Below are 13,332 nucleotides of genomic sequence, written 5' to 3'. Positions count from 1 at the left end.
TCACTCTAAAACCAAGAGGATTTCATCATATTGTGGTCATGCCAGTATCACAGAAACAACAGATGCCTAAAGAAAGAAACACAGTCAGTCCTCAGCATCTCGGGCTTTAGCCCCCAGCCCTGCGCTCTGAAATCCTCCCTCCCTTCACCAGCCGCTGGAGCTGCTCTCTGGAGACGAGAAGCACGTTTATGTTAAGGTGTTAACGAGTGACGATTGGGCGTTCACCCCTTCCAGGAGGACAGTGTTTTTATTTCAACAGGGATGGGACAGGGAAGAGGACCCAGCATTCTTGAACTTTGTACCAAATCTCCTGGTCTCCCATGAGGACTTGGAGGCTTTCGTAACCACAGGCAAGTGGGAGGGATTTCGTTAGACTAATCTTCCTCAACAAGAAAGTAAGGCAATCTGGTGGCAGGGAGACCCCGGATGGTTTTTTTTTTTTAAACTGAACAGCAAAATGAACTAAGTGGGTTTATTTTTTTTATTTTTATTTTTTACTGGAGTATAGTTTATGAACAATGTTGTGTTGGTTTCAGGCGTACAGCAAAGTGATTCAGTTATACATATACGTGTATCATTCTTTTTCAAATTTTTTCCCATTTAGGTTGTTGCATAATATTGACCAGAGTTCCCTGTGCTATACAGTAGGTCCTTGTTGGTGGTCCATTTTAGATACAACAGTGTGTACACGTCAATCCCAAACTCTGGGTTGGTTTTTTTTAGTACTTGTAAAGCAACTGCTATTATGATTTGATTTTATAGATGAGAAAACGAAGTCTCAGAGAGATTAAATAGGTCACATGTCACCCAGCTGGTGAGTGGCAGAGTGGAATTCAAATCCACACCTGTCTTATTCTAAAAGCTTTTGATTAAATCTCAACATTTTCCATAAACCAGCTTTGGCTGCAGTGAGACATGAAAACTGTGGCCACAAAGTATCATCCTGTGGCAGTTCTTTGAAAACCCTAGCATTCTATAACTACGAGTTATCATCATATTAAATCATACTAATAACGAAGTTAACATTTATGCAGTGCTTACCATGTGCCAGATTCTGTGTTAAGCATGACTCATCTCATTTCATCCTCCCAGCAATACCACGAGAAAGATTCAAATCTTGAGCTCCATTTTACAGAAATTGTCAAGGAAATTGTCCAATCGTGCACAGCTGTGTCATCAATAACACATAGAGCCCTAGCTCTGGACCAAGCACTGTACAATACGCTGGAGAGCTAGCAAGAGGCCTAAGGCTCTACTGTCTGTCTGATGTGTACATATCACGTAGGCAGAGCAAGTCCCCACGAGCTGGTTGCCAAGGGCATGGGCGGACCAGCGCCATGGAGCTTCAGACCAGGGAGAGATGAGCACAGACTGGATAAGAACAGTACCTAGGAATCAGGATGCTCTTAAGGCCTCATGGAAGGTTTTAATTTCCTTAAAATCAGAATCAAAAAATAAACTTTTAGGTCAAAGAAAATGTATTCATACATAATATATTCATCTTTATACCAACAGTCATAAAATATAATGTTTACTATTTTGTATGGAGAAGAAAGTTGTAATGTGACCCTACTGCCGTCTCCTGATCGCAGGTGACACCACGGCCTTCGGGGTTGGCAGAGCACAGGTGGAAGGGGTCTACTGAAGAGCTGCCTGCCAGTCAGAACACCCAGCCACCGACTGGAAATAGATCCAAAAGATCATCTCGTGGGACAATCGTCTTAGTCAATTATTCTAACATTCCTCATTTCATTTCCTTGGGGAAAGTGAAGGTACTTGCGGTTATGCAGTCTGAGGAAAGTCACAGAAGGAAGTCCAACTTGAGCTGAGCCTCGACAGACATGAAGTATTGGCTCAGCTGTAAGGCATCCTGTTTTCATGATCTTCATGATGAGAATAAGGCCACATTGTAGGGTTGGCCATCTCCTGAGAAGGAAGAGGTGAAGACTGCATTGCCCAGAGTGTGTTTCTGATATGACCAGTGGCCAGCTCAGTACCTGGAACACTGGGGGAATTCAAAAAAATAGGTTCTGTGTTGAATTGGACCCTAGCACCATGGAAAGCTGTCTCTGTGGCTTACCAAGTTCGTGCCCTCATGCAAACACCAGCGTGTGGAAGTGGGAAGTGGGTTTTCTGTTTTAAGCAGGTATCAAATAGGCAACCAGGTCTGTGCCTAGCATTGAACCAGGACCCCCATGGGGGATACAAGAGTGATGCGAGATTTGGTCTCCTTCCTTCAGGATCATTAAATCAGGACAAGGAGTCTACGTTACACAACAATACAATTTGTATATAATTATGAAGTACGCTTTGTGTTTTTCTAAAGAAGCAACAGGAGTTGTATGAGGGCTGAAGCAGCTAAGGAAGACTTTCTAAGGAGGTGTGGTACTTGACCTGGACTTAGAGAATAAATAAGACAAGTAGGAGGGATTAGGACATTTTGACAAGAATGGTTGACAGCTTGCGGGTGGGGTAAACACAGCCTTTGGGGGATGAGAGACCCAAGGCTGACCAGTGAGAAGGGCTTTCGATCTCCTTGCAGGTAAGGAAGTGGAGCTGACTTAGGAAGTGAAGGAAATCCATCCTCCTCCTTGCTTGCCTTACACCTTTTGTAATGCAGCCCAACTCTCTGTCTTTGGTGTTGGATGGATGTATGGTTAAAAGCAGGAAGAGAGAAGAATGGAAACAAAGGTACTGTTGGAAGGTGGAAAGCCAGCTAGGGGGTGGGGAGGGATGATTCACAGTTGCCCTAAAACCCTCTTAAAGAAGAGGCTCTCTCCTCCCCTGCTCTTAGCACAGAAGTGGGCAACGAGGCCCTGGAAGGTCTAGCAAGTAAAGGGTAAGAGGTGTGGGTGTGGATGGCTTCTCTGAAGCATCGTTGTTTCATGCACTGCTTGAATTCAGAAAAATCACATGCCCACAGAATGGAGCTGGCACATTTTTGTGATGATAATTCAGTTCCACGCTGTAAATCTGCCCACTAGCTTTAGAACAATTACCGATGCAATCGAAATCTTATGTCCAGTTGGAAATGGAAGCCACCGTCTTTCTGTAGATTAAGAAGCAAGCATACGCGTGGATCAGAGAGGCTTGCTGTCTTTTTCCCCAGAAATAGTGTTGGGCTCATTTAACATGATTTCTACCTGTTCTCCTGCAATTAGTGTTTAAGCGACCATCTCTGGATATTAGTCACTCCCAGGAAATGAAATGATGCTATGGTAATTGGCCATGTAGGCTTCTTCGCGTCCCTGGGGATTTCACGTGGCTCCGAGAGCATTTTTACATAGACCCTGTCTGCACGCTTTATTTAGCTAATTAGATGGCTTAAGGGAATGAGCTGGCATTGGGGTAGGAGGGAGGGAAGAGGAGGGACAGCATATTATAACAGGAAGATCACTTGATTGAAATAATATCTGGGTTCTAGTCCAAACTAATAAATCTTCTCTTCTATTATATTCTTATCTTGGACAGCTGTGTTATATACATTATCTTGTTTAATCGTCACAATAAACTTATGAAGTGGTATCACAACCCCCTTTACAGAGATGAGAAAAATAACATTTCAGAGAAGCTGCCCTGACCAAGGTTTCCCAGCTGGAGTGTGACTGAGATTGGAACTCGAATTGGCCTGAATTCTCAGGCTCTGCTGTCCATTATTAGTGTCTACTTACTAAATAAACCTCTGTCACCTGAAACAAGTCACTTCACCTTCCTGCCTTCCCTTTCTTTAACTGTTCATGATTCTATGAAGATGCTGACTGTCATGGAAACTCTAAGTGCCTTTCTTTCTGAACCAATGGAAACTATTAAGCACCTTTTGTACTTTTTTTGGCTCCCTATTTCTTTTGTTCTGCTTTTATCATCCTTTCTACATATCTGAACCAGGGCTCGCGTTAACAGAAGTAGGGGTTGAGCAACGAAGGGAGGGGAAGGAGAGAGAAGCAGGTATATTCACTAGGCATTCCGTTTTCCAGCCCTGAACAGTACTGTCTTCTAACTGAGCTCAGAGGACTTCCCTGGTGGTCCAGTGGTTAAGACTCTGTGCTTCCACTTCAGGGGGCACAGGTTCGATCCCTGGTCAGGGACCTAAGATCACATGTTCAGCACAGTGAGGCCCAAAAAAAAAAAAAAAAAAAAAAACCTAGTAAATGAGCTCAGAGCACCATGGTATATGGCAAAGACCCGAGGGCTTGGAGTTTGAGGTTTTCATTTCCAGTTTTGCCACCTTCTTGTGAGGCTTTGACCAAATCGTGGTCTTAGTGTACCTCTGGTTCCTCATCTATACAGCTGTAATTGTGATATACATCAGGGAGTGATGTTTCCTTTTCCTTGTAGTCATAAAAATGTACATGCCAAGTGTAAATCATGGAATTGTGGTCCTGGTGGGGATCTTGAGCCATTGAGTTCTGATCCTCCCTTTTACACAGGAAGAAAAGGAGCTGAATTTCCTGGTGCCACATACATAGTTGGTGGCACAAATATGTCGAGAACCCGGGCAGCCTCATAGCATTCCCAGTGCTTCAGGATCCAGCCCACTTGTCCTCATTTCCAAGATGGAAGAAAAGTTCTTTTGCTTCAGGAATTTATACCTGTCACGGGGAAATAATGAACTATCTGTCAATGAACCTCAACTACTTGCCTTGTACACATTTTTGAGAGGGGGGAATCAGAGATGGGGCTAATCAGGGACAAGTTTTTCATGCCAGAGCACATCCCTGTGGGTGACCTATCTCCATAATGAATTCTGTGAGATGATGCTTTGTGAGGAAGCAGAAGAAAATTGCTACCCGTGCCCAACCCCCAGCAGAGAGCCACCATGTAGGGTGGAGCTCATCAGGTGACATTGTGGAAGGAAGATGCCATGCTGTGTGGGTGTCTGAGTGTGTCACAGAGAGGGGCACACTCTGGAGAAAGACTAGCCGCACGTTTTGCTTCCTGTTGCCATCCTCCTTCTCTTTGTCCATTTCTTGCTGGTATTTATTTTTCTTTTTTTAAATTTTTATTGAAGTATAGTTGATTTACAGAGTTGTGTTAATTTCTGCTGGACAGCAAAATGACAGTTATACATACATACATATATTATTTTTCATATTCTTTTCCATTATGGTTTATCATAGGATACTGAATACAGTTCCCTGTGCGATACAGTAGGATCTTGCTGTTTATCCATCCTATATATACTAGTTTGCATCTGCTAATCCCAAATCCCAATCTATCCCTCCCCACCCCTTGGCCAACCACAAGTCTGTTCTCTATGTCATTGAGTCTGTTTCTGTTTCATATATATGCTCATTTGTGTCATATTTTAGATTCCACATATAAGTGATATTATATGGTATTTGTCTTTCTCTTTCTGACTTACTTCGCTTAGTATGATAATCTCTACATCCAAGTATTTATTTTTCTATTCATGCCTATAATAAAAGAAGTCAGTTCTCAGTTGGAAGGCAGAAAAAACCTTTCTCAGTCTGTATCCAAAAAGTCCTTGATTTATTATATTGACTACAAATATCATTTTAGATTACATACTAGAATGTCTTCAAAGCAGTTTTATTTTCTGTATTTCTATTTACCTCAATCCTGTGAGGATTATTTTTATCCTCATTTATAACAGTTAAGTCTGTGTTGTCTAATATTGTAGCTACTAGCCACATGTGGCTATTTAAGTGACTTAAAATTAAAAGCTTCACTTCCTCAATCATACTAGCCATGTTTCAAGTTCTCAATAGCCACATGCTAATAACTTGTATGTGTCATCTCCTTTAGCCCTTAAAACAATTTATGAGGTAAGTACAATCTTACAGATGAAGAATGTAGGTCTTGGAGATATTTGTTCACTTGCCAAAGTCATATATGGTGGAAGCATGGTGGATATTGGCTAGTCTGACTCCAAAATCTCCTCTCTAACCCACCATAGTGTATGTTGCTTCTGATGGATAAATAGCAACAAAAAATTCTGACAAAATGTGACTAGTGACTTCTTCCAGAAAGATGGAGTATAAAGAGCTAGTTCTTTGAAAAAAATCAATTAAATTGACAGACATTTAATAAGACTGACCAGGAAAAAAAGAGAGAAGACATAAACTGCCAATATCAGGAGTGAAGCAGTATATCACTGCAGATCCTGCAGACATCAAAAGGATGAGATAGTAATACAAACAACTCCACACATATCCATATGACAACTTAGATGAAGTGGACTAATTTCATGAAAAGTGCAAACTACCACAACTCACACAATATAAATAGATAATTTAAATAGCCCTAGAACTATTAAGGAAATTGAACTTGTTACCTTAAAACTGTCAGAAAAGAAATCTCCAGACCCAGGTGGTTTCCATGAAAAATAATATCCAAAGAAAATAGAAGGGGATGGAATATTTACCAACTTATTTTGGAGCTAGTACCAGAAAGGAAGGAAGAAGGAAGGAAACGAGGGAGGGAGGGAGGGAAAGAAAGATAGAAGGAAGGAAAAAAAAGAAAGAAAAAGAAAGAAAGAAAGGGAGAAAGGAAGAAAGAAGGGAGAGAGAGAAAGAGAGGGAGGGAGGGAGGGAGGAAGGGGAAAAGGAGAAAAAGAAAACTACAGTCTAGTATCTTTCATGAATGTATGCAGAAATTCTTAACAAAATAATAAATAGAATTTAGCAATATATAAAAATAATTGTATATCATTACCAAGTGGAATTTATTCCAAGGATGCAAGGCTAATTTCATATTTGAAAATCAATCAGTGTAATTTATCATATTAACACACTAAAGTCACATGATCATATCAGTTGATGTAGAAAAAGCATTTGACAAAAGCTAATATGCAGATATTATGAAAACCCTCAGAAAACTAGGAGTAGATGGTGAAACTTTCTCACCTTGATAAAGATTATCTACAACAACCCTACAGATTACATTCAACATAATCGTAAAAGAATAAATGCTTTCCCCCTTAAATCAGGAGCAAGGCAATGATCTTCACTCTCATTACTCTTATTCAGCATATTGCTGAAAGTTCTAGTCCATGCAGTAAGGCAAGAAAAGGAAAGAAAAGACATGAAACTGTCATTATTTGTAGATGATATGATATATACATTGAAACTTCAAAGGAATCTATTTTTTTAAAAACCTTCTAGAACTAGTAAGAGAGCTCAGCAAGGTCTCAGAATACAAGTTAAACAAAACAAAAAATACATATATTTATGTAGCAGTAATGAGCACATGGACATCAAAATTAAATATATCAATACTATACAAAGACTTAGGTTTAAGGTTTAAATCTAATAGTGCATTATACAGTATCTGCATGCTGAAAACAATAAAATGCTGATGAAAGAAATCAAAGAAGATCTAAATAAATGGAGAGACATATTGTGTTCATGGACTCAATATAGCAAAGATATCAATTCTCCCCAAATTAATATAGAGGTTTAATACAATCACTATCAAAATTCTAGCAAGTTTTTTTTTGTATCAGTAGTTATACATAAGACTCTTCTAAAATTTATGTGAAAGGCAAAGGAACTAGAATAGCTAAAACCACTTGGAAAAAAATTTAAAGTGAGAGGAATCACTCTATCAGATTTCAAAATTGATTATATAGTGACAGTAACCAAGCAGAGGGACAGACACACAGATCAATGGAACAAAATGGAAAACCCAAACATAGACCCACACAAATATGCCCAATTGATTTCTGACAAAGATGCAAAAACAATTCAATGGAGGAAAGATAGCTTGTTCAACAGATAACGCTAGAGCAACCGGACACCCAGAGGCAAAAATTGAACCTCAACCTAAACCTTACACACTAAGCAAAAATTAACTCAAAATGTATCATGGATGTAAGTTTAAAAAACACAAAGCTATAAAACTTTTAGAAAAACAAAGGAGAAAATCGTTGACATCTAGGTTTAGACAAGACTTGACACTAAAAGCATTATTCATAAAAGGAAAAATTAATACACTGGACTTTATAAAAATTTAAAAATTTCTCTCTGCAAAAGACCCTGTTAAGCAGATGAAAAGATGAGTTACATACTGGGAGGAAATATTTTCAAATCCTGTATTCAGCAATCCTAAGACTGCTATCTAGAATATCCGAGGAACTCTCAAAACAACAGTAATAAAGCCAATCCAAGTAGAACATGGGCAAAAGACATGAACATCCATCTCAATAAGTACACGAAAAGATGTACTTTTGAATGATAATGAAAAGCGTCATTAGCCATTAGGGAAATGCAAATGAAAACAATAGTTAGATATCATTACACAACTATCAGGATGGCTAAAATAAAAAATAGTGACAACATCAGATGCTGGCAATGATGCAGATAAATTGGATCACTCATAAATTGCCGGTGGCAATGTAAAATGATACAGACACTGAAAAAGTCTGACAATTTCTTAAAAATCTAAACATGAAACTATCATGCAACCCAGCAATTACATTCCTGGGCATTTATTCCAAGGAGTGAAAATTTGTGCTCACACAAAAGCCTGTACTGGAATATTTATAGCAGCTTTATTTGTAGCAGCCCCAAACCAGACACAACCAGATGTTCTTTAGTGAGTGAATGGTTAAACAAACTGATCCATTCCTACTCAGCAATAAAAAGGAAAGAACTATTGATAAATGCAACATTCTTTGGATCAATTTCCAGAGAATTATACTGAGTGAAAAACGCCAATTCCAAAATTATTGCATACTGTATGACTCCATTTATAAACATTATTGAAATGAAAAAAATATAGAAATGGAGAACAAATTAATGGTAACCAGAGGGTAAGGAGGACTTGGGGTTGGGAACAAAGTAGGGGTGGTATGCTGGTGATGGAAATGTTCTGTATCTTGGCTGTATCAATGTCAATATCCTGGTTGTGATATGGTACTATAGTTTTACAAGATGTTACCATTGGAGAAAATCTGGTAATAAGAGACCTCTCTGTATATTCTTACAACTATATGTGAATCCACAATTATCTCAAAAGAAATTTTAATTTTTATACACCCACACACCATTATACACCCATTACTTATAGACACTATATCATTCCAATGAAGCCAATTCTCTTTTGTAAGAGTATTTATATATTGACACATGTGAGCATATGTATGCGTATGAAACCACAAATACATGGCTTGGTTAGGTAGTAGGTGGTAGCAGAGAAGCAGAGAATGCTTGGTACATGCCTTAGTAAGGTGGTGAAAAGTCTCACAGAGAAAGGAATGTTTGTACTGTCCAGCTGAATGGATATGAAGCTGTAGGTGAAGGAGATCAAGGTCATTTAATCAAGAAATTACTCCTCAAGGGGAGATTTAAAGAATTTTTTTAAAGGAATTTAAGCAACTTTACAGAATAAAAGAAACTGGTGAGTCCTTCTGTCTCTCCTAATCTTTTTTACTTAAATAATTATAGTATCTCTTTCATAAGGTGATTGTGAGAAATTAAATGAAAGTGTGCATGTAGGAATGAGGACTACAGTACCTGGCACATGCTAAGAGATTAATAGTGGTTGTTATGTTTTTAATAGGAAATTCCCTGTGGGCATTTGATTGAGGCATAATTCATATACAGTACAATTTATTCCTTTTTGCTGCACAGTTCTATGAGTTTTAACAAACACAATTGTGTAACCATCAGCACAATCAAAGTATTGAAGAGTTCCATCATCCCCAAAACTTTCTTTATGCTTCTTTGTAGTCAACATGCCTCCCCAGCCTCAGCCCCAGGCAATCACTGATCCATTTTCTATCTCTATAGTTTTACCACTGCAAGAATGTCATATTAAAGGAATCATACAGTATGTAGCCTTTTGAATCTGCCTTCTTTCATTTAGCAGAGTACATGTGAGATTCATTCATTTTATTGCATGAATTAGTAGTACATGAATGCAAAAAAGGTCTTTGATCCACCTGTAATTTATATTTATGCATAGTATGAGATTGGAATCCTATTTAACTTTTTTCCCCCTCGGATATCCAATTGTACTAGGGCCATTTATTGAAGCATCTGTGTTTTCCCCATTACTTTGCAATGTAACCTCTGTCACACATTAATATTCCATATATATATGATTGTCTCTGGGCCCTCTATTCTTCTTTCTTGGTTTGTTTGTCTATTCCTAAACCAACATAACACTGGTTTACTTTATAAGAGCTTTATAATATCTTGATATTTAGGAAACTGAGTTCCACCACCTTCTTTTGTTTCACATGTTTCTGGGTATTTTGGGCCCTTTATTTGACCATGAAGTAGTGTGTTGATTTTCATTATAGGTTAATTTGGAGAGAATAGATCTCTTTTTCCATAATGTCTTTTCATGCAAAAACATGGAAATTTTTAAATTAAAATTTTTAATTTAAATTATTTTAAAATTTTATGTGACAACTTGATTGGGCTAAGGGATACCCAGATAGCTGGTAAAACATTACTTCTGAAGGTGTCTGTTAACAATTAAAAATAAGGGGAAATGATTTTATATGTACTTTCATTTATTCTATTTCCAGTGTCTTTACTTTCTTTGTGTAGATTCAGTTTTCTACCTGAATAATTTCCTTTCCTATTTCCTATAGTGCAGGATTGTTGGTAACAAATTCTCTTAATTTTTATTTGTCTGAGAAAGTCTTCATTTCTCCTTCACTTTCTTTTTTTTTTTAAATAAATTTATTTATTTATTTATTTTTGGCTGCATTGGATTTCCTTTGCTGTGTGTGGGCTTTCTCTAGTTGCGGCGAGCAGGGGCTACTCTTTCATTGCAGTGCGCAGGCTTCTCATTGCAGTGGCTTCTCTTATTGTGGAGCGCAGGCTCTAGGCACGTGGGCTTCAGTAGTTGTGTCACGTGGGCTCACTAGTTGTGGCTTTCAGCTCTAGTGCGCAGGCTCAGTAGTTGTGGTGCATGGGCTTAGTTGCTCCACGGCATGTGGGATCTTCCTGGACCAGGGCTCAAACCCGTGTCCCCTGCATTGGCAGGAAGATTCTTAACCACTGTGCCACCAAGAAGCCCTCCTTCACTTTTGAAAGATATTTTCTCTAGGTATAGAATTCTGGAATGATTTTTTGGGGTCAGCAGTTTAAAGATGCCACATCTTTGTCTTCTGGCTTGCATTGTTTCTGATAAGAACTCTGTAATTCTTATCCTCCTGTATGTAATGTACATTTTCTTCCCCTCTATCTGTGTTAAAATTTCTCTATTTGTCTTTGGTTATCAGCAATTTTTGTTATGTTTTACTGTGTTTACCCTGCTTGGTTTTCTCCAATGCTTTAAAGGTGAGAGGGTTTTATGTCCTTCCCACATCAGCTTAAGATTTTTGTTTCCATTGGAAATATAAAAGAGAAGGATCCAGGTGGTATTTTATGCCTTTCCTGCAAGGGCTGATATTACCCTCTCCCAGGCCTACACCAAAAGGTACACTTTCTCAGGATTCTGTTTTGAGGCACTATTTCTCTGTATCACCTGTATCCACAAACACAAAAGGTGGCCAAATGGATACACCTGTCAAAGAATCAGCTGAGTCCCAACATGGCTTCTAATATATCAATGGCCAGTGTACTAACACATCATTTTTCTTTGCTTCCCACCTTTCCTGCCTCACTTCCCTTTTTTCTCATTCTTTCTGCCATGGAGGTAGACCTTCCAAATAAAGCATTAGCACTTACTCCTTGCATCAACCTCTATTTTATGTAGAACAGAGACAGATATTTCACTCATTAATTTTCAGCTTTCTTCCTTTCTAATAGAAGTATTTAAGGCTGTAAATGTACCTCTAAGTACTGCTTTGGCTGCGACCTCCAAGTTTGAATATATTTAATTTTTGTTATGGTTCAGTTCTCAACAAAGACTTTTCTCTCCCACAATCAGGATCCAGTCTGAGACTGATAAGGTTCCTAGTCATCTACCTTTTCATTGAAGGCCTAGCCTTTTGAGCATTCCAGGTTTCATGCAAGGATCTTAGTTTATATTCCCCCCACTCTTATGCAGACCCAAAGCTTCATGTTCTGTCCCCATGTGGTTCCTAAAACTCACATCTCTTGATAATCAAGAACAGTAAGCACCCATAAGGCAACATTAGGTCAGTGTTATGTTGATACTCTGTTTTCAACAACCTCTTGTTCTTGGGCCTTGGAGAACTTTTTGCTATCTTATAACTTAGCTATGTACATACAGGGGGTCTTATTAAAATTTACCCATTATGTCTAGGTGTTCTGTTACAGGAAGTTTTCAATATATCTCATCTGTCCTATTTCCAGAAATGGAAGTCTACATGTTATCTTTAAGTCTCTTTAAGAGTATTATTTTACCATCTTTTATCATAGAAGTTAATCCAGTATGTCTTGATGAGAATTTGGTAGTGAAAATTTTTGACATTTTGGCCCATATGTCTAAATGATATTGACCAATAAAAGGAATAAAATACATGTTTTTCTAAATTATTAAACTGAGTTAAATAATAAGGGTTGGTATTAGAGGTAAAAGCTACCCAATAGAGAAACTCTGGATTTTAAGTTTTTCTTATAATCTGAAAAATGATTTTTATTATTAATTTAGATTTCACTAATCATATCCATTAAAAGTTCAGTTCAAGAAATCAAGAAAACACTCCCATTTACCACTGCAACAAAAAGAATAAAATATCTAGGAATAAACCTACCTAAGGAGACAAAAGACCTGTATGCAGAAAATTATAAGACACTGATGAAAGAAATTAAAGATGATACAAATAGATGGAGAGATATACCATGCTCCTGGATTGGAAGAATCAATATTGTGAAAATGACTCTACTACCCAAAGCAATCTACAGATTCAATGCAATCCCTATCAAACTACCACTGGCATTTTTCACAGAACTAGAACAAAAAATTTCAAAATTTGTTTGGAAAAACAAAAGACCCCGAATACCCAAAGCAATCTTGAGAACGAAAAACGGAGCTGGAGGAATCAGGCTCCCTGACTTCAGACTATACTACAAAGCTACAGTAATCAAGACAGTGTGGTACTGGCATAAAAACAGAAAGATAGATCAATGGAACAGGATAGAAAGCCCAGAGATAAACCCACGCACATATGGTCAACTTATCTTTGATAAAGGAGGCAGGAATGTACAGTGGAGAAAGGACAGCCTCTTCAATAAGTGGTGCTGGGAAAACTGGACAGGGACATGTAAAAGTATGAGATTAGATCATTCCCTAACACCATACACAAAAATAAGCTCAAAATGGATTAAAGACCTAAATGTAAGGCCAGAAACTATCAAACTCTTAGAGGAAAACATAGGCAGAACACTCTATGACATAAATCACAGCAAGATCCTTTTGGACCCACCTCCTAGAGAAATGGAAATA

General features: G+C 38.2%; 1 protein-coding gene across 5 annotated transcripts in view; it reads left to right on the top strand.

The window, feature by feature from the left end:
* Positions 1–13,332, top strand: part of ADRA1A (adrenoceptor alpha 1A) — a 100,335-nt gene that overhangs the window by 39,523 nt on the left and 47,480 nt on the right. The window contains exon 2 of one of the 5 annotated variants that reach the window (XM_081238489.1): positions 1,593–6,501. The exons of the other annotated variants lie outside the window; for them this stretch is intronic. Coding sequence (XP_081094615.1) covers positions 1,593–1,645 — 53 coding nt within the window. The 3' untranslated portion in view covers positions 1,646–6,501. Of the gene's footprint in view, positions 1–1,592; positions 6,502–13,332 lie in introns of those variants that run through there. 5 annotated transcript variants of the gene reach the window in all.

This window comes from Mesoplodon bidens (assembly GCF_964165515.1).
Source record: "Mesoplodon bidens genome assembly, chromosome: 6".
Classification (NCBI taxonomy): Eukaryota; Metazoa; Chordata; class Mammalia; order Artiodactyla; family Ziphiidae; genus Mesoplodon; species Mesoplodon bidens.
This window is presented reverse-complemented; position numbering and strand designations above follow the sequence as displayed.